The sequence below is a fragment of the Neoarius graeffei genome, chromosome 28, assembly GCF_027579695.1.
Source record: "Neoarius graeffei isolate fNeoGra1 chromosome 28, fNeoGra1.pri, whole genome shotgun sequence".
Lineage (NCBI taxonomy): Eukaryota > Metazoa > Chordata > Actinopteri > Siluriformes > Ariidae > Neoarius > Neoarius graeffei.
The window spans coordinates 45,436,443-45,462,490 of record NC_083596.1 but is presented as its reverse complement, the minus strand read 5'-3'; the positions used below and the strand labels follow the sequence as shown (position 1 = coordinate 45,462,490).

The 26,048-nt window shown below is 40.0% G+C and overlaps 1 protein-coding gene across 8 annotated transcripts in view; it reads left to right on the top strand.

The window, feature by feature from the left end:
• The window catches only part of LOC132875719 (uncharacterized), a 43,195-nt gene extending 18,074 nt beyond the window's left edge, over positions 1 to 25,121 (top strand). For 5 of the 8 annotated variants that reach the window (XM_060912710.1, XM_060912713.1, XM_060912714.1 and 2 more), the window contains 8 exons: positions 3,866 to 4,090; positions 4,339 to 4,532; positions 5,595 to 5,757; positions 13,505 to 13,729; positions 13,978 to 14,171; positions 17,948 to 18,133; positions 18,707 to 18,770; positions 23,321 to 25,121. In XM_060912710.1, the coding sequence (XP_060768693.1) occupies positions 3,866 to 4,090; positions 4,339 to 4,532; positions 5,595 to 5,757; positions 13,505 to 13,729; positions 13,978 to 14,171; positions 17,948 to 18,133; positions 18,707 to 18,770; positions 23,321 to 24,294 (2,225 nt within the window). In that variant the 3' untranslated portion in view covers positions 24,295 to 25,121. The remainder of the gene's footprint in view (positions 1 to 3,865; positions 4,091 to 4,338; positions 4,533 to 5,594; positions 5,758 to 13,504; positions 13,730 to 13,977; positions 14,172 to 17,947; positions 18,134 to 18,706; positions 18,771 to 23,320) is intronic. The other 3 variants (XM_060912712.1, XM_060912711.1, XM_060912715.1) reach the window with 3 other exon arrangements.
• The last annotated feature ends 927 nt before the right edge of the window (positions 25,122 to 26,048 follow it).

Here is a 26,048-nt window from a genome sequence, read left to right as displayed (position 1 = left end):
AGGACCACTGGGCTGCTCTGTGGGACTCCTCGATTATGCCCATTTCGAGCATGGCCTCAAGTTCATCCCAGACCACCTTTTTTTGTGTTCAGGCAGACGGTAAGGGCGGCTGCGCACTACCACCCCCAGGGGCGTCTCAATGTGGTGTTCTATGAGGTGGATGCAGCCGGGCAGGGGTGAAAACACATCGGAAAATTCCTTCTGCAACTGGGCTACCTCCGTGAGTTGGGCCGGGGAGAAGTGGTCTCCACAAGGGACCGGAGTGGTTGGCGATGTCAATTTTCTTTTTTGAACTTCTTGCTCCAGCTCCGCCTTCTTTGGGATTACTGACGCCAGTGCCACAGGAACCTCCTCATTCCAAAGTTTTAACAGATTGAGGTGGTAAATTTGCAATGCCCCACCCCTGTCCATTCGCCTCACCTCATAGTTAACGTCCCCGACTTGCCATGTGACCTCGATGGGCCCTTGCCACTTGGTGATCAATTTGGAGCTCGATGTGGGCAATCATACGAGTACTTTGTCTCCCGATGTGAACTCTCTAAGGCACGTGCCCCTGTCATACAGTTGGATTTGACGTTCTTGCGCCTGCTGCAAATTCTCCTGGGTTAAGTGTATGAGTGTGTGGAGTTTGGCACGCAGGTCGAGAACGTATTGAATTTCATTCTTACTAGATGAAAGTCCCTCCTCCCAATTTTCACATAGCATGTCCAAAATGCCACACGGCTTACGCCCATATCATAATTCAAATGGTGAAAAATCTGTGGAGGCTTGCAGGACCTCTCGTACTGCAAATAACAGGGGCTCAAGCCACTTATCCTAATTATGTGCATCTTCGCTTACGAACTTCTGAATTATGTTTTTGAGAGTTTGATTAAAACGTTTCACTAAGCCATCAGTTTGTGAGTGATAGACACTGGTGCGGATAGGCTTAATCCCCAGTTACCCATACAGTTCATGCAGTGTGTGTGACATAAATGTAGTGCCTTGGTCTGTCAGGATTTCTTTCAGAATCCCGACCCGGGAGATAAAGCGGAAGAGCACTTCTGCAATATTGTGTGCTGAGATATTGCGGAGAGGCACTGCTTCTGGATATCACGTTGCATAGTCCACCAGAACTAAAATAAAGTGATATCGCTGTGCTGACTGATCTAATGGCCCGACAAGATCCATCCCAAATCTTTCAAAAGAGGTCTTGATTAAAGGGAGAGGGCGCAAAGGCACTTTTGGAGTGGCCGTGGGATTTACTAATTGGCATTCGCGGCACGCGGCACACCACCAACGGACATCCCCACAAATCCCTGGCCAGTAGAACCGGGGCATTATTTGGGCTAGTGTTTTATCCTGCCTTAAGTGTCTGGCCATGGGATTAAAGTGAGCCGCCTGGAATATGAGTTCTTGACAGCTCTTTGGGATTAATAACTGTGTTATCTTTTTGCCAGTTTGAGTGGCCTGTGTCACTCAGTATAACCTATCCTTAATAATAGAAAAGTAGGGGAAGGCCGGTGTCGCATTTGGCTGGAGAATTTGACCATTGATTACTCTCACTTGGTCAAATGCTTGCCGCAGAGTCCTGTCTCATGACTGCCTAACGGGAAAGCCCCAAGGGAATCCCCGAAAGAGGGAGGAGGGATGGGGTGCTCCTCACTCTGCGTATCGCCCTGACGCGGTGCTGATGTAGACGGCTCCGTGACAGCTTCTCCCACCAATGCTAGTCTGGGGTCTTCCCCAGACAGATTACTGCAGGACCCACTCCTTACTATGTGTGTCATTAACTCCTTAAAACCCAGCCAATCAGTCCCCAAAATCAGTGAGTGGGTGAGACAAGGGTTAACTGCTGCCTTTACACTATGCTTTTCACCCTGAAATAGAATGTGGACGGACACTAAAGGGTAGTTGTGAACATCCCCGTGCACACACAACACCTTCACCACTCGTGCTCTCCCCAATGCCTCACCTTGCACCAGGCTTTGGTGGATTGAGGTCTGGTTACGGCCGGAATCTACCAAAGCCTGGTACATATCCCCATGGACACTTACCGGTATATGATACACTCCGGCCTGATCAAAGGTGGTTTCTGGTGCGTCGGGGACCCAGTCCACCACACCCACCTCCATCGCGGAGCACTGATTTTGGAGATGTCCAAAATGACACTGCCGGGTGATGCTGGGTGATGACACTGGACCCACTCTGCCATTCTTCCGGAAGTTGCGCGATTAATTGTTCCAGTGTCACCAGGTTGATAATTCCTTCGGCGTCGCGGTCATCTGCCCTCAGCCACTGCTGGCAGGCGTCCCGGAGTTGTTGCCTGAATGCGAACGGTCGGCTGACCTCCTCCAAGCGCTGTTGCTCTGGGGAATGGCCAACACGCTGGAGGATGGCTCTTCGGAGGTCTGCATACACGAGCTGGCTGTTGGCGGGGAGCTGCAGTGCGGCAAGCTGCGCCTCGCCCATCAGACATGGATAAGATCTTTAAATAGCAAGGACTCCATGGGGCTGTTCCCTTCTGCACTCCCGAGTTTCGGCACCACTGTAGAAATGTTCCTGATGTGGGTGGAGCACAGAAGTACGTCAGGCTGTTATTTGCTTCTGAGTTATTTTTAGTTTTCAGCACAGCTCTGTCCATTGGGGACACACTCAAACACACACTCATACACACAGACTACTATCGTGTTCTGGGGCTGAGCTCTCCTCCTCTCACTCCTTTTATAGGGCACCGTCACTGTAAGAGACACACAAACACGTTAATTGACAACAAGTGTAGCAATATGACCACTCACCTTCCCTGACTCCGCCCTCCATTCACAGACTGACGCTCAGCCATGCCCCCGCTGCCACAGGGTACATCAGTGCCCACAGCATGGGTAGGTTGCATGTGTGTGAAGGTACCATTGATATACTGGGGCATATATTGGGATTCTAGAGAGACATATTCATTAAGGCAATGTCTCTCCCCAAGAAGTCCATGCTTATTTCAGCAGGACAATGCCAGGCCTCATTCTGCATGGGTTACAACAGCGTGGCTTTGTAGACAGTGTGTGTGCGCTTGACTGACCTGCTGCCAGTCCAGATCTGTCTCCTATTGAGAATATATGGCGTATCATGAAGAGGAGAATTGGACAACGGCAACCATGGACTGTTGAGCAGCTGAATTCTTGTATCAAGCAAGAGTGGACAAAAATTCCAATTGCAAAACTGCAACAATTCATATCTTCAGATCCCATATGATTAAAAAGTGTTATAAAAGTAAAGGTGATGTAATAGAATGGTAATAATGTCTGTCCCAATGTTTTTGTGTATGTTACAGGCATCAAATTCTAACTTCACTTATATTTACAAAATACAATTAAGTTGGTTAGTAAAGCTACTGAAAATCTTTTCTGTTTACTTTTGTCAGTTAAATATTCACGTGAATTAAAAAAAAATCACAGGTTTTTGTTTTTATTGCATTTTGGAAAATATCCCAACTTTTCTGGAAATGGGATGAGTATAAATTTATTGTATAAAGTAGCTTAACAAAATTTCTCATCAACTAAATGGTCATTAATTCCAATAATGGTCATTACTAGAGTAAATCAAGTGTACGATGGTATCACAATATTACAGTATTACAGCTTTTAATGATTATTTGTCATTATTATTAGTTTATTTATTTATTTATTTATTTATTTATTTTTTACAAAAAGCAACATTAAAAGGAAAAATTGATACAGTCATCCCCAGTCTGCCCTATTTTATTTGGGGAGCACAGGCCATTTGATGATGATCCACAAACATATCCATCGTGGGTAATATCTTAATAATATTGATTGATTGATTGATTGATTGATTGATTGATTGATTGATTGATTCCTATTTTTATTTACAGGAAAGATAACAGATGAAATTTCGGGAGATAAGTTTTTTGTTCTTCTTGTTGGAAAGACATTAAATGCTCATCAGAAAGTCATAGACCATCTTAAAGCCCAAAGACCAGGTCTGCAGGAGGTGAAAAATGTGGATGAGTGTGATTTCATTCTGGTTTTCTGCCCTATTGTTTCGCGAGCTGGAACTGACATTGAAGAAGCAGTGAAAAAACTTCAGAAGGAATCCGGTATGAAAATATATAAGAAATAGATAATAAGTTACAGAAAAATAATCAGTGACGTGGTGGTGTGATGCGGCCTGACACAAAGCAGAATTACTGTTACCACCACACCATAAAGTTGATTATTTTACTATGACAGGATGTCCTGAAGTGTCTTATTCTTTCTCGCACAGCAATTTATTGTAAAAAGTTGTTCCCTCACCAGCCTCTCTTCTTCTCTCTTGATGTTAATAAGAATTTGATGTTTTCTCCAGACACCAAACCTGCTGTCCTGGTGGTGCTCCATCACACGTTTAACCGAGAGTGTGTTGTACCAGACAGCAGCAGAGCTGTAAAGAGGAAGAATTCGATCACAGTCGACTGTCTGTTTCATGAAGATCAGGGATTACTGCAGTGTCAAAGAAACAATGAATCACTGGCCAGAATTACAAACATCATAACATATCAGGTAGCTGTTAATTTACTAATTTGACCATTATTTATTTTAAGCCTCTATCATACTAAAAAAAAAGATGAACATATTATAAAGGGTAAGATCATGAAATGACTTCTTGTCCCATGGAAATATGTGTTCGTTTTGCCTGTTTCCTTCTGTTAGTACAGAGGTTTTCAAGTGGGGTCCATGAAGCATAGTTAGGGGGTTTATGAAAGCTGTATTGTGTATATACTATTTAATCTTCTTTTGTCTGTTTGACTGGTTGCTAAAAGTGAATGTTTCATCTAACTCTTAGACATATAAAAGATGCCATATATTATCTTACTACATGATCTAATTGCAGTTTTACTTAAAAGATGAGGGTGGGAAGATCTGGAATAAAAAGTTCACTGGCACCAGTTAACAGTTATTCAACGAAATCGAGTCGTACATGAGCTGATAGCTGACGAGGCGCATAGCACTGAATCGGCTATAAACCATGTACGACGAAATTGAGTGGAAAAACAGAGCATTTTTATTTTTTACAAATTCAATAAATAACTTTATACAAAACGTCCAACAAAATGATTTCTGCTTAGGCAGACTTCTTAAAAACCTATCGATGGCTGCACGAATTGACTTTAGTGTTTTTGTTTTATCGAAAGTGCTGCCGGGCAGCACGGTAGTGTAGTGGTTAGCGCTGTCGCCTCACAGCAAGAAGGTCCGGGTTCGAGCCCCATGGCTGGCGAGGGCCTTTCTGTGTGGAGTTTCCATGTTCTCCCCGTGTCCGCGTGGGTTTCCTCCGGGTGCTCCGGTTTCCCCCACAGTCCAAAGACATGCAGGTTAGGTTAACTGGTGACTCTAAATTGACCGTAGGTGTGAATGTGAGTGTGAATGGTTGTCTGTGTCTATGTGTCAGCCCTGTGATGACCTGGCGACTTGTCCAGGGTGTACCCCGCCTTTTGCCCGTAGTCAGCTGGGATAGGCTCCAGCTATAATTTTTTTTTATTTTAAGATGTGCAGGATTCAGTGTCTGACAACACTATGTGCCTTTTTGCTTCTTATTTATTAATATCCTATACTTTAATATTCTAGGAAGCAGATAGCATGGAGAACTCCAATGAACATAAATTAAAAGAAAACCAGTCCAAGAAGATAGTACGTGAGTCACAGCTGAACGCGACTGCTGAAAGTGAACCTGTTCGAGATGCTGAGGCGAAGAGCGAATGTGACAACCAAAACGAACCAAAAACCTCTGGTAGGAGTTCAAAAGTAGTTTCTTTTCCATGCATTTTAGAGATTTTATGCCACTTTTATCTGCTTCTGTAAGGAAATGAGCTTAAGCAAGCATGTAAATGCTTGATTTAAAAAAAATAAATAAAAATATTAGGTTGAACCATGATAATAGGTTCTGTACTGTACAAATATTTATGTCCAGGTTGTAGCCATGGAGTCAACGTACTGGTGGAGGGAACAGATCTGCCAGAGGGCAGCTAAGTCCCCCAACTCCAACCCCCCAAAGAAACTATTTCTTGCCATTCTAAAATATTTAACAAATGATTTATACATATTCTCCAACAGATGAGATGAACTTTAAGTATTGATTTATTTTACAAATATACCTAATGTATTATATTACATTACACTGATGTGTATCTTCTTTTTTACCTTTTCTTCTTTCATTGTATGTCATGGCAGACATTAGAGATTAATAAGTCCAGCCATAACCATATGTCATGAATACAGGTGACAAACAGATGTAAAAGATGAAAGAGAGCTTATTCAGGCAAACTGACAGACAAATCCAAATCGTGATGCCAAAATCAGAATTAAAAACAAACAAACAAAAAAAAAAACAGGCAAAGGTCAGGCAAGGCACAAACAGGATGTCAGAGGCAATATCAAAAAGGCAAAGTCCAAAATACAAAACAATGTCAAACCATAATAATAATATGACATGAATAATAAAAATACTAAAAGGCCTAGCCAAGTCAGACACATGGAACTGAGTGTACACTTCACAAAGTGAACTGAAAGTCCTTTTATACTGTGACTGTGAAGTGATTGAGCTCAGGTGTGTGTGATTCGAGCTCTGGAGACTGTGAGTGGTGAAGTGCAGGATGGTTGTTGTCGTCTGTGGTCACCATATTTGAAGGCCGCTGTGAATTCTGGGAAGTGAAGTCTTGAGATGAAAGCAGGTACAGACGTGACACATATAACAGAACTCTATGCATTGCTATGTGAAGACAAGTCCAGATATTGTTCCCAAGGTTTACCAGATTGCTGTTTTTATTTACATGTAAACCTGCGCTTGATTCACTGATTCCTGTGTGTTTCTCAGTTTTCTGCTTGCTTCTGAAAAACCTGCACGCAATTATAACAGGAAGTATGACAGAGATCAAATATAATTTGATGTAATTTGCAAACATCAGTTGCAGGAAAATAGTACAACAGACAGAAAATCAGAACTCCTGTTAACAGGATTAACTGTTTTCTGGTTGAAATGTTAAACTATGTACATTTTGTAAGCATGTGGCTAATTAGAAAATAAAATAAGCTATAATGATAAAGGACATTTATATTAAATTTACAAGTGGACCTGGAGTACTTTCATCTGTTGCAGTTACTCCACTGTCATTTCATAATCTGATCATTTTACTCTCATCCAGATAGCTACATTAAGGTAGTGGTTTATATACGCTATATGGCCAAAAGTATGTGAACACCTGTCCATCAGAAGAAGAAGAAACCTTTATTTGTCACATGCACACTTCAAGCACAGTGAGATTCATCCTCTGCATTTAACCCATCTGAAGCAATGAACACACGTGCGCGTGCACACACACACACACACACACACACACACACACACACACACACACACACACACACACCAGAGCAGTGGGCAGCCACACTACAGTGCCCCGGGAGCAGTCAGGGGTTAAGTACCTTGTTCAAGAGTGCTTCAGCCCAAGGCCGCCCCATGTTAACCTAACTGCATGTCTTTGAACTGTGGGGGAAACCGGAGCACCTGGAGGAAACCCACGCAGACACAGGGAGAACACGCGAATGTCACACAGAAAGGCCCCCGCTGGCCTCAAACCCAGAACCTTCTTGCTGTGAGGCAACAGTGCTAACCACTACACCACCGTGCCGCCCATACATGGACACCGTGCCACCCATACACTGTCACACCCTTACATGGTCATTTCCCACACCTTTGGGATGATTTGGAATTCTGAATAAGCGCCAAGTCTTCTCGTCCAACATCAGTGACCAAGCTCACTAATCCTCTTGTGGCCAAATGTACAGAATTTACCACAGATATACTTGAAAATATAATGGAAAGCCTTCCCAAAAAAAGCTGGGCAGGGCTTTGGGTCCACATTCTTTGGGATTGGTTTTCCCAGGCCAGCACACTTATACATTTAAAGAGAAACAATGTAGAATGCAGGTATATGAAGAGTAAACACACACACACACACACACACACACACACACACACACACACACACACACACGCGGTATTACAGAGAAAAAGACATAAACTGTACTGAAACAATACTGTATACTGTATGTTCTTAGAAATGGAATTTTTGTGAAATATTTTAAGTACTATCCATGCCAAAAGTTTTTTTTTTTGGTTTATTTTGAAAAAATATGCACCAAATTATGAGCCTTTATTGCATTCATTATAATACTAACCCCATTTCCAGAAATGTTGGGATATTTTCCAAAATGCAATAAAAAACAATCTGTGATTTGTTCATTCATATGATCTTTATTTAACTGGCAAAAGTACAAAGAAAATTCTTCAATAGTTTTACTGATCAACTTAATTGTATTTTTTTAAAGATATTTTTAGGGCTTTTCCCACCTTTATTGGATAGGACAGTGTAGAGACAGGAAATGAGCAGGAGAGAGAGAGAGACAGGGAGGGATCAGGGAAATGACCTTGGGTCGGAATCAAACCCGGGTCCCCGGATTTATGGTATGGCGCCTTATCCACCTGAACCATGATGCCCCCAACTTAATTGTATTTTGTGAATATAAACAAAGTAAGATTTTGATGCCTGCAACACACTCAAATATTTGGAAGAGAGGCAAAATAAGACTGAAAAGTTTATAGAATATTCACATAATTCCATTCTGGAAGATTCCACAATAAACAGGTTAATTGGTATCATGATTGGGTATAAAAGGAGCAGCACCAAAGCTCAGTCTTTGCAAGGAAGGTTGGGGTGTGGCTTACTGCTTTGTGCCAAAATTCATGAGAGGATTGTTAGTCAACTGAAAAAGAACATTTTTCAATACAAAGATTTTAGGTCTTTCAAAATCTACAGTACATAATAATATTGTGAAAAGATTCAAGGAATTTGGAGACATTTCAGTGTATAAAGGGCAAGGTTGGAATCCACTGTTGAATGTGCGTGACCTTTGAGTCCTCAGGTGGCACTGCCTGAGAAACCATCATGCTAATGTGACAAATATAGCCACATGGGCTCAGGAATACTTTGGAAAACTGTTGTCACTTAATAGACTCTGCTGCGGCATCCAGACTTGCAACCTGAAACTGTATTACACAAGGAGGAAGCCGTTCAACAATTCTATGCAGAAACGATGCAGATTTCTCTGGGTCTGAACTCATCTCAGATTGAGCAAAAGACAGTGTAAACATGTGCTGTGGTAAGATGAGTCCACATTTCAGCTTCTTTTCGGGAAAACCAGACGTTGAGTTCTCCGTGCCAAAGGTGAATACGATCATCCAGTTTGTTTTCAGAGACAGGTGCAAAACCCAGCATTTGTAATGGTATGGGGGGCATCAGTGCCCACAGCATGGGTGAGTTGCATTTGTGTGAAGGTACCATTGATATACTGGGGCATATATTGGGATTTTAGAGAGACATATTCATCAAGACGATGTCTCTCCCCAGGAAGTCCATGCTTATTTCAGCAGGACAATGCCAGGCCTCATTCTGCATGGGCTATAACAGCGTGGCTTTGTAGACAGAGTGTGTGTGCTTGACTGACCTGCTGCCAGTCCAGATCTGTCTCCTATTGAGAATATATGGCGTATCATGAAGAGGAGAATTGGACAACGGCAACCATGGACTGTTGAGCAGCTGAATTCTTGTATCAAGCAAGAGTGGACAAAAATTCCAATTGCAAAACTGCAACAATTCATATCCTCAGATCCCATATGATTAAAAAGTGTTATAAAAGTAAAGGTGATGTAATACATGTAATAATGTCTCTGTTCCAATATTTTTGTATATGTTACAGGCATCAAATTCTAACTTCACTTATATTTACAAAATACAATTAAGTTGGTTCGTAAAATTATTGAAAATCTTTTCTTTTTACTTTTGTCAGTTAAATAAAGATTCACATGAATAAAAAAAATCACAGGTTTTTGTTTTTATTGCATTTTGGAAAATATCCCAACTCTTCTGGAAATGGGATGAGTATAAATTTATTGTATAAAGTAGCTTAACAAAATTTCTCATCAACTAAATGGTCATTAATTACAATAATGGTCATTACTAGAGTAAATCAAATGTACGATGGTATCACAATATTACAGTATTACAGCTTTTAATGATTATTTGTCACTGAAATGATGGAATATATTGAAAAATGTACAACCCCGATTCCAAAAAAGTTGGGACAAAGTACAAATTGTAAATAAAAATGGAATGCAATAATTTACAAATCTCAAAAACTGATATTGTATTCATAATAGAACATAGACAACATATCAAATGTCGAAAGTGAGACATTTTGAAATTTCATGCCAAATATTGGCTCATTTGAAATTTCATGACAGCAACACATCTCAAAAAAGTTGGGACAGGGGCAATAAGAGGCTGGAAAAGTTAAAGGTACAAAAAAGGAACAGCTGGAGGACCAAATTGCAACTCATTAGGTCAATTGGCAATAGGTCATTAACATGAGTGGGTATAAAAAGAGCATCTTGGAGTGGCAGCGGCTCTCAGAAGTAAAGATGGGAAGAGGATCACCAATCCCCCTAATTCTGCGCTGACAAATAGTGGAGCAATATCAGAAAGGAGTTCGACAGTGTAAAATTGCAAAGAGTTTGAACATATCATCATCTACAGTGCATAATATCATCAAAAGATTCAGAGAATGTGGAAGAATCTCTGTGTGTAAGGGTCAAGGCCGGAAAACCATACTGGGCGCCCGTGATCTTCGGGCCCTTAGACGGCACTGCATCACATACAGGCATGCTTCTGTATTGGAAATCACAAAATGGGCTCAGGAATATTTCCAGAGAACATTATCTGTGAACACAATTCACCGTGCCATCCTCCGTTGCCAGCTAAAACTCTATAGTTCAAAGAAGAAGCCGTATCTAAACATGATCCAGAAGCGCAGACGTCTTCTCTGGGCCAAGGCTCATTTAAAATGGACTGTGGCAAAGTGGAAAACTGTTCTGTGGTCAGACGAATCAAAATTTGAAGTTCTTTATGGAAATCAGGGACGCCGTGTCATTTGGACTAAAGAGGAGAAGGACAACCCAAGTTGTTATCAGCGCTCAGTTCAGAAGCCTGCATCTCTGATGGTATGGGGTTGCATTAGTGCGTGTGGCATGGGCAGCTTACACATCTGGAAAGACACCATCAATGCTGAAAGGTATATCCAGGTTCTAGAGCAACATATGCTCCCATCCAGACGACGTCTCTTTCAGGGAAGGCCTTGCATTTTCCAACATGACAATGCCAAACCACATACTACATCAATTACAGCATCATGGCTGCGTAGAAGAAGGGTCCGGGTACTGAACTGGCCAGCCTACAGTCCAGATCTTTCACCCATAGATAACATTTGGCGCATCATAAAACAGAAGATACGACAAAAAAGACCTTTAAGACAGTTGAGCAACTAGAAGCCTACATTAGACAAGAATGGGTTAACATTCCTATCCCTAAACTTGAGCAACTTGCCTCCTCAGTCCACAGACATTTACAGACTGTTGTAAAGAGAAAAGGGGATGTCTCACAGTGGTAAACATGGCCTTGTCCCAATTTTTCTGAGATGTGTTGTTGTCATGAAATTTAAAATCACCTAATTTTTCTCTTTAAATGATACATTTTCTCAGTTTAAACATTTGATATGTCATCTATGTTCTATTCTGAATAAAATATGGAATTTTGAAACTTCCACATAATTGCATTCTGTTTTTATTTACAATTTGTACTTTGTCCCAACTTTTTTGGAATCGGGGTTGTAGATGGTAATCAAAAGTGTAAACACAAATGAACAATGGAATGAGTTATCCTCGAGTAATTGTCATTGTGAGCAGACAAACTGATTTTTGCATTAAATTTTGGCTAGGTTTTTTTTAAATTTAATTTTATTTTTTACAAAAAACAAAATTAAAGGTCATAGGCAACGGTTTTCAATTCATGCACATTTGAAACTTTATATGTTAAAAAACCCTCTGTAATTTTCTTCTGGTCCCAAGAAGTATTGTTAATAAGTAATAATTGAAATAAGTTAGTGCAGATCACGGCAAACTTCTGTTCGGCGATTTTCGTGACCACTCGGCACGTGACGTCATTCAAGACAAACAAACTGCTTGAGTTGAGTCCACTTCCATTTACTTACATTGCCGTTTGGCTTGAGTGCAGACATGCGTTTGGGAATTTCCAAAGAAAAACCATGCCTTATTGTTGTGCAGTGAACTGTAACAACGGGACTGGTTCAGGAAGAAGTTTTTACCTTTTTCCGAAAGAGGAGAAGAGGCGGAGAGAGTGGATTGGCTTTTTCTGAAAAAGGAGAAGAGGTGGAGCGAGTGGGTTGTTTTTTTCTGAAAAAGGAGAAGAGGCGGAGCGAGAGGGTTGGCTTTTTCCGAAAAAAGAGAAGAGGCAGAGCGAGTGGGTTGGCTTTTTCCGGAAGAGTAGACAAGGTGGAGAGAGTGGATTGTGTGCGTGAAGCCAGAGGGTTGGCGTTTTCCGAAAGAGGAGAAGAAGCGGAGAGAGTGGATTGTGCGTGTGAAACAAATTCAAGCAAAGAAGAAACGGACCAGCAAAGCTCAAGCAAAAAGGAGAAGATTGGAGGGAAACATTTTTACCTTTGCTCGCAATTGACAAGTCAAGAATCCTGAGGGATCCTGTACAATCATTGTGGAAATGAGACAAAGAGATATTTCCTCGCTTAGAGTCGGCTATAAATAGTATAATGCCGTGGATGGCAGGCTAATGTGTCAAGTAATCATTACCAATATCCACTCGGGAGGGTGGTGTAATTATTCTTCAAAAGGGCTCTTATTTAGTATTACGACGAAAGTAGGAATTTATCATAACTCCCAGGATAAATCGTTTGGGCGCGAGTCTTGTTGAGGTCCGGGGTCACCGCAATCAGAGTCGGCCGAGTCGCTGTCCGATTCTGAAGCCGCAAGGTCAAACCAGTGAGCCACATTCACCGATTGCTCTGCAACGGCCATTGGTTCATACATATATGGTTTCACCTCTCGATATTCAATTTGGAGAGTTCCTACTTCAAAATCGCTATCGCTTTCAGACATTTTACACAACCTCTCACGACCAAAGTCCATACACGTGTGCTCGGTTCACAAGTAAACACAGAGCTGCTTCCAGTCTGTTTGGCTTGAATGACATCACGACGACGGTCCCCTGGCAGTGAAAGTGCGCATAAGTGAGATGTAAACAAACGTTCGGAACTTGGGCGAAACAGTATATTTTAACCGTTTTCTTCAATTTTAGGGTGCAAATTAGACATTAGGAAGATTGAATTCGCTTTTTGGGTCGTTCTTCTAGACAATAAAGTTGATATTCTATGCTTCACCTCTGACCGTTGCCTATGACCTTTAAAAGGAAAACTTGATACAATCATCCCCAGTCTCCCCTATTTTCTTTGGGGAGCACAGGCTATTTGATGATGATCCACAAACATATCCATCATGGGTAATATCTTAATAATATTGATTGATTGATTGATTGATTCCTATTTTTTATTTACAGGAAAGATAACAGATGAAATTTCAGGAAATAAGTTTTTTGTTCTTCTTGTTGGAAACACATTGAATGCTCATCAGAAAGTCATAGACCATCTTAAAGCCCAAAGACCAGGTCTGCAGGAGGTGAAAAATGTGGATGAGTGTGATTTCATTCTGGTTTTCTGCCCTGTTGTTTCGCGAGCTGGACCTGACATTGAAGAAGCAGTGAAAAAACTTCAGAAGGAATCCGGTATGAAAATATATAAGAAATAGATAATAAGTTACAGAAAAATAATCAGTGACGTGGTGGTGTGATGCGGCCTGACACAAAGCAGAATTACTGTTACCACCACACCATAAAGTTGATTATTTTACTATGACAGGATGTCCTGAAGTGTCTTATTCTTTCTCGCACAGCAATTTATTGTAAAAAGTTGTTCCCTCACCAGCCTCTCTTCTTCTCTCTTGATGCTAATAAGAATTTGATGTTTTCTCCAGACACCAAACCTGCTGTCCTGGTGGTGCTCCATCACACGTTTGACCGAGAGTGTGTTGTACCAGACAGCAGCAGAGCTGTAAAGAGGAAGAATTCGATCACAGTCGACTGTCTGTTTCATGAAGATCAGGGATTACTGCAGTGTCAAAGAAACAATGAATCACTGGCCAGAATTACAAACATCATAAAATATCAGGTAGCTATTAATTTACTAATTTGACCATTATTTATTTTAAGCCTCTATCATACTAAAAAAAAAAGATGAACATATTATAAAGGGTAAGATCATGAAATGACTTCTTGTCCCATGGAAATATGTGTTCGTTTTACCTGTTTCCTTCTGTTAGTACAGAGGTTTTCAAGTGGGGTCCATGAAGCATAGTTAGGGGGTTTATGAAAGCTGTATTGTGAATATATTATTTCATTTTCTTTCATCTGTTTGACTGGTTGCTTAAAGTGAATGTTTCATCTAACTCTTAGACATATAAAAAATGCCATATATTATTTTACTACATGGCCTAATTACAGTTTTACTTAAAAGATGAGGGTGGGAAGTTCTGGAATAAAAAAAATCACTGGCACCAATTAACAGTTATTCAACGAAATTGAGGCGTACATGAGCTGATAGCCGATGAGGCGTGTAGCACTGAGTCGGCTATAAGCCGTGTACGACGAGATTGAGTGGAATAACTGTTTTATTCTATCAACATTCACTGGATTTTGAAAAACAGAGCATTTTTATTTTTTGCAAATTCAGTAAATAAAAACTTGATACAAAACGTCCGACAAAATGATTTTTGCTTAGGCGGACTTCTTAAAAACCTATAGATGGATTCACGAATTGACTTTAGTGGTTTTTTTTTGTAGAAAGTGCCATCTTGCTGTCTTGCCGAAGTATAGAATAGCTTTAGACACTTATTTAATTCTTCCTTGGACATTTCAGTTCTGTAATTTTCAAACTTCTTTGAGCTTTTGAACCAGTCTAAAAAAATTTAATGCTTCAAGATGAAGAATGTAAACAAACTGGTGAAATGACAGTAGCAATTTGTGAAAAGTGCGATTATAATAATAATTCTTGAAAAATTAAAAAAGATACGTTCTTACCATCATCAAATACTTTCATTCCATATTTTGTTGCTTTTTGTATTTTTTTGGGTTTTGTTTTTGAGTAGAGTTTTTATTTCATCCTCAGTTGGTTCAGCAACATGTGCTGCCATTTTGTTTTTCTCTACTCACGGTATATGAGCTGATAGCCTAGTAGTAGAGTAGTCAATCAGAACATGCCATTGCGCATATCCAGTGACTGTAGATAGAATAATAGCTAATATATTATTGGACAGCGGCACGGTGGTGTAGTGGTTAGCACTGTCGCCTCACAGCAAGAAGGTCCTGGGTTCGAGCCCCGGGGCCGGCGAGGGCCTTTCTGTGCGGAGTTTGCATGTTCTCCCCGTGTCCGCGTGGGTTTCCTCCGGGTGCTCCGGTTTCCCCCACAGTCCAAAGACATGCAGGTTAGGTTAACTGGTGACTCTAAATTGACCGTAGGTGTGAATGTGAGTGTGAATGGTTGTCTGTGTCTATGTGTCAGCCCTGTGATGACCTGGCAACTTGTCCAGGGTGAACCCCGCCTTTCGCCCGTAGTCAGCTGGGATAGGCTCCAGCTCGCCTGCGACCCTGTAGAAGGATAAAGCGGCTAGAGATAATGAGATGAGATGAGATGAGATATTATTGGACACATTTAAGTGCCTAATCTCTGACTAGGTAGGTTATGTTGACATCCATCATCTATACCACTTATCCAAGAGGCAGGGTTCACCTTGGGCAGGTCTCCAGTCTATCACAGAGACAAACAACCATTCAAACTCACATTCACACATACAGTGGTGCTTGAAAGTTTGTGAACCCTTTAGAATTTTCTGTATTTCTGCATAAATATGACCTAAAACATCATTAGATTTTCACACAAGTCCTAAAAGTAGATAAAGAGAACCCAGTTAAACAAATGAGACAAAAATATTATACTTGGTCATTTATTTATTGAGGAAAATGATCCAATATTACATATCTGTGAGTGGCAAAAGTATGTGAAACTTTGACTTCAGTATCTGGTGTGACCCCCTTGTGCAGCAATAACTGCAACTAAATGTTTCCGGTCACTGTTGATCAGTCCTGCACACCGACTTGGAGGAATTTTAGCCCATTCCTCCATACAGAACAGCTTCAACTCTGGGATGTTGGTGGGTTTCCTCACATGAACTGCTTGCTTCAGGTCCTTCCACAACATTTCCATTGGATTAAGGTCAGGACTTTGACTTGGGCATTCCAAAACATTAACTTTATTCTTCTTTAACCATTCTTTGGTAGAATGACTTGTGTGCTTAGGGTCATTGTCTTGCTGCATGACCCACCTTCTCTTGAGATTCAGTTCATGGACAGATGTTCTGACATCTTCCTTTAGAATTTGCTGGTATAATTCAGAATTCATTGTTCCATCAATGATGGCAAGCCATCCTGGCCCAGATGCAGCAAAGCAGGCCCAAACCATGATACTACCACCACCATGTTTCACAGATGGGATAAGGTTCTTATGCTGGAATGCAGTGTTTTCCTTTCTCCAAACATAACGCTTCTCATTTAAATCAAAAGGTTCTATTTTGGTCTCATCCATCCACAAAACATTTTTCCAATAGTCTTCTGGCTTGTCCACGTGATCTTTAGCAAACTGCAAATTAGCAGCAATGTTCTTTTTGGAGAGCAGTGGCTTTCTCCTTGCAACCCTGCCATGCACACCATTGTTGTTCAGTGTTCTCCTGATGGTGGACTCAGGAACATTAACATTAGCTAATGTGAGAGAGGCCTTCAGTTGCTTAGAAGTTACCCTGGGGTCCATTGTGACCTCACCGACTATTACACGCCTTGCTCTTGGAGTGATCTTTGTTGGTCAACCACTCCTGGGGAGGGTAACAATGGTCTTGAATTTCCTCCATTTGTACACAATCTGTCTAACTGTGGATTGGTGGAGTCCAAACTCTTTAGAGATGGTTTTGTAACCTTTTCCAGCCTGATGAGCATCAACAACGCTTTTTCTGAGGTCCTCAGAAATCTCCTTTGTTTGTGCCATGATACACTTCCACAAACGTGTGTTATGAAGCTCAGACTTTGATAGATCCCTGTTCTTTAAATAAAACAGGGTGCCCACTCACACCTGATTGTCATCCCATTGATTGAAAACACCTGACTCTAATTTCACCTTCAAATTAACTGCTAATTCTAGAGGTTCATATACTTTTGCCACTCACAGATATGTAATGACCAAGTATAATATTTTTGTCTCATTTGTTTAACTGGGTTCTCTTTATCTACTTTTAGGACTTGTGTGAAAATCTGATGATGTTTTAGGTCATATTTATGCAGAAATAGAGAAAATTCTAAAGGGTTCACAAACTTTCAAGCACCACTGTATGGGCAATTTAGAGTAGCCAGTAGACTGAATCCACATGTTTTTGGACTGTGGGAGGAAACCGGAGGAACCCATGCAGGGACAGGAGGCCATAGTCAGCCGTCAGGTTCGAACCCAGAACCTTCTTGCTGTGAGGCGACAGCGCTAATCACAGCACCACCTAGATTATGTTAATAAAATAAAAATATCTCTTTGTTATCACAACTATTTTAACTATTAGGCATTTGGTTGTAGTTCAGTATAGCTGTCCATCTGGTTTTGAACCTGAGTGTAATCAGTTTTAAGAAAGTATGCAATCATTTACAAGTTGGGATGCAAAAATATCCAGTTTTGCGAGTGGTCGAGTGTGAGCGAGAAACAAGTACAGACAGTTTGAATCCTGTACGCTGAACACCTGTACAGTATATTCTGCTCAGCTTCAAATGTATTAAAATGGCAGTATGATAATTAAAAGCATTGAGTGTTCTGAAAAAGTGAAAATGCTTGTTATTGATATGTTTACTTTCTTCTTTTAGGATTCATGGCTTCCTTGGTTGGGTAATCCATGTAATGTATCTATTTTAAATGATTATAGTTTCTGCACATTTAGAAGGGATCACAATAAAAATATGCTGTTGTTGCTATTAATTTGTTATTATTTAACTATTCCAATAGTTTCAGGTTGGTTGCCGTCTTGGCTTTCTTCTGCTGGATGCACTACGGTAACACTCTGACTTTAATATTGTCATAATAAAATATATTGGAAAAACTATCTACAAAACAACTAAAATAATCTGTCTAAGAATCTGTTTTATGGATTTGTAGCATGTGGGGAGCAAATTATTGCATTATTCTCTTTTTAAATAAGAATGAATTCATAAAAGCCGCAAAACATGATTTTAGTACTTCTTTTTACTGTTCATTATTTTCCATGTGAAGCCACACTTTCTGAATTTATAGTTATCATATGTCGTTTAGTAATATAATCATTTTAATACCAAAGGAAAATAAAAGCTTAAAAGCTCTGTTTTGTTGGTCATCATTCTTGACGCAGTGTTGGCGCTAAAGGGCAGAAAACTAATGATACTAACGATCATTCTGAAAGCATGCACACTTATGAGTGATGGATAAGCATGACCCAGTCATTTTAGCAACAGTGTAAAATTTTGCAGTTGAATGATATTGTTCATGATAATCACAGTACAATCTTAGGAATCTGATTTGTTCAAGAGACGTGTGCATTACATTTTACTTTATACTTTTGATTAAAAAATGTGTCTTGTACTTTTTTGTAGGTCACAAATCAGCAAGAAGACAAGACAGAAAAGATACAGGCTCTGAAGACGAATGAGAATGACTGTATGTATTCAGTATGTCTGAACTTTAAGTCAGCAGTTGGTAAACAGTGATTTAAAAAGTGTGTTCTGAGGGTTTTGGTGGGTCATTATTATTATTATTATTATTATTATTATTATTATTATTATTATTATTATTACTACTACTACACAGACTGTTTAAGTGGTCAGGTGAATGAAACAGATTTAATCCAAAACTTAATAACGTAACAAAAGTTTGGCCTTTGAATGCTGTCAACTTTGGTCTTAAGTGTTAACTGTCAGATCATATTCATAAATAATGATCATAAATTAGGCCATGAATTTGTTAAATCTGTGCTGATTTACAACCCCGATTCCAAAAAAGTTGGGACAAAGTACAAATTGTAAATAAAAACGGAATGCAATGATGTGGAAGTTTCAAAATTCCATATTTTATTCAGAATAGAACATAGATGACATATCAAATGTTTAAACTGAGAAAATGCATAATTTAAAGAGAAAAATTAGGTGATTTTAAATTTCATTACAACAACACATCTCAAAAAAGTTGGGACAAGGCCATGTTTACCACTGTGAGACATCCCCTTTTCTCTTTACAACAGTCTGTAAACGTCTGGGGACTGAGGAGACAAGTCGCTCAAGTTTAGGGTTAACCCATTCTTGTCTAATGCAGGATTCTAGTTGCTCAACTGTCTTAGGTCTTTGTCATATCTTCCGTTTTATGATGCACCAAATGTTTTCTATGGGTCAAAGATCTGGACTGCAGGCTGGCCAGTTCAGCACCCGGACCCTTCTTCTACGCAGCCATGATGCTGTAATTGATGCAGTATGTGGTTTGGCATTGTCATGTTGGAAAATGCAAGGTCTTCCCTGAAAGAGACGTCATCTGGATAGGAGCATATGTTGCTCTAAAACCTGGATATACCTTTCAGCATTGATGGTGTCTTTCCAGATGTGTAAGCTGCCCATGCCACACACACTAATGCAACCCCATACCATCAGAGATGCAGGCTTCTGAACTGAGCGCTGATAACTTGGGTCGTCCTTCTCCTCTTTAGTCCGAATGACACGGCATCCCCGATTTCCATAAAGAACTTCAAATTTTGATTCGTCTGACCACAGAACAGTTTTCCACTTTGCCACAGTCCATTTTAAATGAGCCTTGGCTCAGAGAAGACGTCTGCGCTTCTGGATCATGTTTAGATACGGCTTCTTCTTTGAACTATAGAGTTTTAGCTGGCAATGGCGGATGGCACGGTGAATTGTGTTCACAGATAATGTTCTCTGGAAATATTCCTGAGCCCATTTTGTGATTTCCAATACAGAAGCATGCCTCTATGTGATGCAGTGCCGTCTAAGGGCCCGAAGATCACGGGCACCCAGTATGGTTTTCCCGCCTTGACCCTTACGCACAGAGACTCTTCCAGATTCTCTGAATCTTTTGATGATATTATGCACTGTAGATGATGATATGTTCAAACTCTTTGCAATTTTACACTGTCAAACTCCTTTCTGATATTGCTCCACTATTTGTCGGCGCAGAATTAGGGGGATTGGTGATCCTCTTCCCATCTTTACTTCTGATCCACACGACAACGGCAATGAGATGTTATTTAAAAATATATCGTGTCCAAATGGGCAACAATCAGTAAAATATCAGGTCCATATGGCAACGCAACACTTGCTGAAAACAATGCAATACACATGCCACACCTCTAGGGGCGCTGTAAGACGGTCCCTTCGGAGACACCAGAACAATAGAAGTAGTAAGGACGCATGCGCATAAACTATTATGCGCGAGACTTCATATTAGCCACAAAGTCAGGAAAATCTTTTTGTAAAATTACATTACAATGACCAAATACAATGAAAAGTATTTTTCCAGTCTCACCTGTGAAAGGTAATCCCATGTGATCTCGTTTGGACAGAAAACCTGTTGGTACAGTTTAACGCAGCTAATCTTTATTCTCCGCTTTGACCTATCCAAAATGGCGGCGAGGATGACGTATGATTCTACGCGGAAGGCGGCGTCTTCAATGGTCCGGAATAAATTGAATGATACACGTTGATGGATTAATTTGTTGTTTCTCACCTGTGAAAGGTAATCCCATATGATCTCGTTTGGACGGTAAACCTGTTGGTACAGTTAAACGCAGCTAATCTTTATTCTCCGCTTTGACCTCTCCAATATGGCGGCGAGGATGACGTATGATTCTATGCGGAAGGCGGCGTCTTTAATGGTCTGGAATAAATTGGATTAATTTGTTGTTCTACGCCCTTTTTAAGGAATGTATTGTCGGACTTAAATCAACATCTGAAGAGGTGAGATCGCTCCTTTTTTCCCCTATTTTTGCTGGCGGGATTGCACCATTACACAATAAATATTCACAGTGAAAATATTTTGTAAGCGCGTTTCATGAACCAAGTTATACGTAGGATTTGTTGACAATTCGCATCGCAGTGAGAAGATCATTGGCACTACTGGTGTTAAGAATCAGACCATTTCATAAATGAATATTTTGCTGTAGAGCTGCAGTGTTTGTACAATTGCATGTTTTTTGCTTCACTATTACTGTCACTATTCTGCTTCTTGCATTACTACTGTGAACTAACACTGAACATAATAATAATAATAATAATATCCAAGCTCGTGTTTCACTCTCACTAGTGCTCTGTAAGGCTTTTTCCTGGTGATATTCGTTACACTTCTACCCGGTGTGAAGCACTCACAGTCATGTGGTTGTGACGTCATCGTAAACAAATCCGTTCTACTCATCCAGACGACTTCACAACGGCAACGTTGCCAGATCTTTCCACTCTGGAACCCATTCTCAAAAAGATTGCGTTTTGGGCACCCAAAACGCCGGTGCTGTGTGGACGCCAGGCCTAAACGATAAGCAATTGTATTGGAGTCACCTGAATCAATTGCCGTGTGGACAGGGCCATGTCGTGAGGTGAGAGCCACTGCCACTCCAAGATCCTCTTTTTATACCCAGTCATGTTAACGACCTATTGCGAATTGACCTAATGAGTTGCAATTTGGTCCTCCAGCTGTTCCTTTTTTGTACCTTTAACTTTTCCAGCCTCTTATTGCCCCGTCCCAACTTTTTTGAGATGTGTTGCTGTCATGAAATTTCAAATGAGCCAATATTTGGCATGAAATTTCAAAATGTCTCACTTTCAACATTTGATATGTTGTCTATGTTCTATTGTGAATACAATATCAGTTTTTGAGATTTGTAAATTATTTCATTCCATTTTTATTTACAATTTGTACTTTGTCCCAACTTTTTTGGAATCAGGGTTGTAATTCGAGTAATTATTAATGTCAGTGAAATTAATTTTATTTTTAGAGATGCTGTTTGATTTAAAATTAGCTATATAACCAAATGTGAAGGTGCTGATTTCAAAAATACTGTCCAAAAATTTCCTGGACCTCATGTTTTTAAGATAAAGGCATATTTAATATATCTGCTGTATTTCTAAATGTCAACTTTCTATAATATACAGAAAATTACAGATATTCCCTTATAAAATAATATATTTTTAAATATTCATGTAGAAAATTAAATATTGATTAACATAAGGCAGAACTTAGGTATAATAGCATAGTAAATAGTTAAAAGGGATATTACCTAAAAATATATGCAATATGAAACAGAAATCTGATACAAGTCCTATCCATATATTTCATTAAATATTACAGCACCTTCACAACAATGACTCTAACAGTGCCATACCTCTTCTGCTGGACTTTTTTTCCCCTCTTCCCCACATCTTATTCTTTTTTATATTTGTATATGTAAATACCTAATTTAATTTATCTATAAGTTTTTCTCTGATTCAATCTAATCTAATCTTTAAACAAATATGGGGTGAATTTCCTCTTCTTAGACTTCCGTGAGTGGGTTGCACTGGGACAGTGTCTCTGCAGGTCTTGAGCTTCAGTAGATGATTATAATCAGGGTTAGGGTTAACCCTAACCCTACCCTTATATCCGCAAGGCTTGGCTAAACTATGACAGGTTAAGACTTTCTCATAGATTTTTCTTTATTGTAACTGTCACCTCGCTCACTAAAAATGCCTTTAAATCAGTCACACAGATAACACATTTTGTCACTAAATGTGACGTGCTAGAAACTGACATTTTTCCTGAAATCAGCACCCAAAAATTAGTGTAAAACACCCTTCACCTTTGAGTCAGCAAAAATGATGCAGGGCAGTGTAATATGCTTAAAAAAAAAGAAATAAATAAATAAATAAATAAATAAATAAATAAGTTTAAGTGTTATTAGTATTATAGGATTAATACTGTATTTGAATATAGATTAGTGTTAATGTGAGACATCAGCACAGTTGGTTGTCTGGTCACTATTTTAATGTTTTTCCACAAGAAAAGATAGAACACTGAGAAAATAGAACACACAGCAGAAAAACTAATCACGATGTGATTTCATAATCCTACTGCTAGCACCACAGATAACATGTATTTACTCCCCCCCCCCCAAAAAAAAAAAAAAAAACGCCTTTTCATTTCAAATTATACATAAAAAAAAATTCTGTATTTTCCAGTTTCTGAAGTCAGGTTGGTGGTGTTGGGGAAAAAGGACTCTGGGAAAAATTCAGCAAAAAACACCATCCTGGGCAAACAGGAGAGCGACCAGGCTGCTGCATCTACAGCTGCATCTCAATCCACCCAGCACAGTGAGAGCACACAGGGGGAGGTGGCTGGGAGGAAGGTGACTGTAGTCGACACTCCTGACTGGTTCTTTTCTCGGCTGTCTTGGAAGAAACTAAGAAAAGACGTGGAACACTGTGTCCAACTGTCTCAGCCAGGACCTCATGCCTTCCTCCTGGTCATACCTGTAAAACATTCAGAAGAAAAAGTAGTTGATATCAAAGAGGAATTGAATGTGATGGAAGAGATTTTTGGAGAGCCCTGTTTCAGACACACCATGATACTTTTCACTATTACTGATGAAAGTCAGAAGAGTGAGAAATCAATCCAATCAGGAGACCAGAGATTTGTAGAGAAATATGGGAACGGGTTTCACTTTCTTAACATTCAGGATAGTGGAGATGGTTCTCAGGTCTTCGAGCTGCTTGAGAAGATAAAGAAAATGGTGGATGGAAGCAGCGAGAAATTCTACAGCAATGAGATTTATCTGAAGACTCTAGCTTGGATGAGAAAGATTAAGATGAGTGAGATGCTAGAGAACCTTGATGACCCAGCAACTGAAGTGATGACAAACATGAAACAAGAGAAGTTAAATATGGAGGCAGAGAGAAGCAACATGAAGACTTCCTTGCATGAACTCTGGAGAAGTGTTTTGAGTTCTCGTATGCAAGAAGAGATTGAACAAAAGGACAGACAGAGGGAAATGAAAAGACAGCTTGAGGAAATGAAAAGACAGCTTGAGGAGAAGGACAGTCAGCTTGAGGAGAAGGACAGACAGCTTGAGGAGAAGGACAGTCAGCTTGAGGAGAAGGACAGACAGCTTGAGGAATTTAGGAAGGAGGCATTTCATATCCTTTCTGATGCATAAATTAGCTTCTAAATCCTCTTTACAGTAGCCCAAGATTTCAGTACACTTTTCCCTTTCCCAGTTAAATATTTGTCCTGTGTAGTGCTAAATAATCTACAAATAGAATGCAGTGTTATATGTAGTAGAGAATGACTAATCAAAGTATTAGACTATTAAAGTAGAGAATGCTACCAGCTCAGCCCTGAATGCCCTACCTGATTTTCCAATTGTGATTAGTCACACTCTCTCACACACTTTCAGAGATGTCTAAACAAAGCAGCCAATAAGACCAGACATGATAGAATAAGGAATGAAGAAATAAGGATAATAGTGGGCACAAGATCAATCCATGACCACGTTCAACAACAACGTATCAAATGGTTTGGCCGTCTCAGTAGGATGTGAATCCATCATCATGCTTTTAGAGCCTACAACAAAAGGAGCTCAGAGACCTGAGCTTGAGGGGGGCCTCGCAAATACTGGCTTGATGGCGTGAGGGAAACCCTCAGAACCTATGACCTGTCTGCTACAGAAGCTGCCCACCACGCCCTTGACCGGTGTCTCCAACTCCCTGTGACACCTCAAAGTACAAGCAGAAGATAAAAGATGAAGATGAGTCACTGTCCTACTTGTTAGATTGCATGAATGAACACACACACGCACCTTCATTTGTCTATTGTGTTGTAAAATCTTGCATATCTATATACACACAAGTTCCGTTTTTCAAAACTGTCTCCCAGTCTAGTGGTGTACTAATTTATCTCCTACTTTCCTCGCTCTAACCCAAGTGATACAGTATGATATTGATTGGCTCTTGCATAAGTTGAAATAAACAGAAGTTGTGGAAAGCTGTTTGTAAATATTTACTGTTCCAGTAAATTTGCAGTTATGACCTGAATTATGGTGAAAGCATCATGCTCCAAATGTATAACTTCATCTTTCTTTAATGTCACTTCATCAGTTTAATGACCAAGCAAACACTATGGGAGAGAAAGCCAACAATTTAACTTCTCATTCTGAAAACCACACAAACTTACAACTATAAGTGGTTAATGCATGTTATACTACAGCACTGATGATTCTTCAGTTCTGACTGGGCAGCTTATTGGATGATTCTTGATTATATTTTTTCTATAACTGTCATTTCTGTCATAACTACAGTATTTCACAGACTTGAACGATATACACCAACTGGCCACTTTAATAGGAACTTGTTCTTGACTCTCAGATTCCTGTTCTTGGCTGCAGGAGTGGAACCCAATGTGGTCTTCTGCTGTTCCATGCTGAGATGCTTTTCTGCTTACCGTGGTTGTAAAGAGTGATTATATGAGTTAGTATATCCTTCCTGGCAGCTCAAACCAATCTGGCCATTTCCTCTGCCCTCTCTTATCAACAAGGTGCTTGTTTCCACCCACAGAACTGTCGCTCACTCAGTGTTTTTTGTACCATTTTGCGTAAACTTTAGAAACTGTTGTGTGAAAACCCCAGATCAGCAGTTTCTGAAATATTCAAACCAGTCCATCTGTCTCAAACCAACACCCATGCCACAGTGAAAGTCACACTTTGAGATCACAATTTTTCCCATTCTGATGTTTGAACATTGTGAACATTAACTGAAGCTCTTGATTTCTATCTGCATGATTTGATGCAATGTGCTGCTGTCAAGGGATTGGCGGATTAGAGAACTGCATCAAACAGCAGGCGTGTGCATCAGTTGCCCCCTAAAAATGAAAAGTTCCTCCGATCATGATGCATTTTTGTTTTTATGTTCCTTT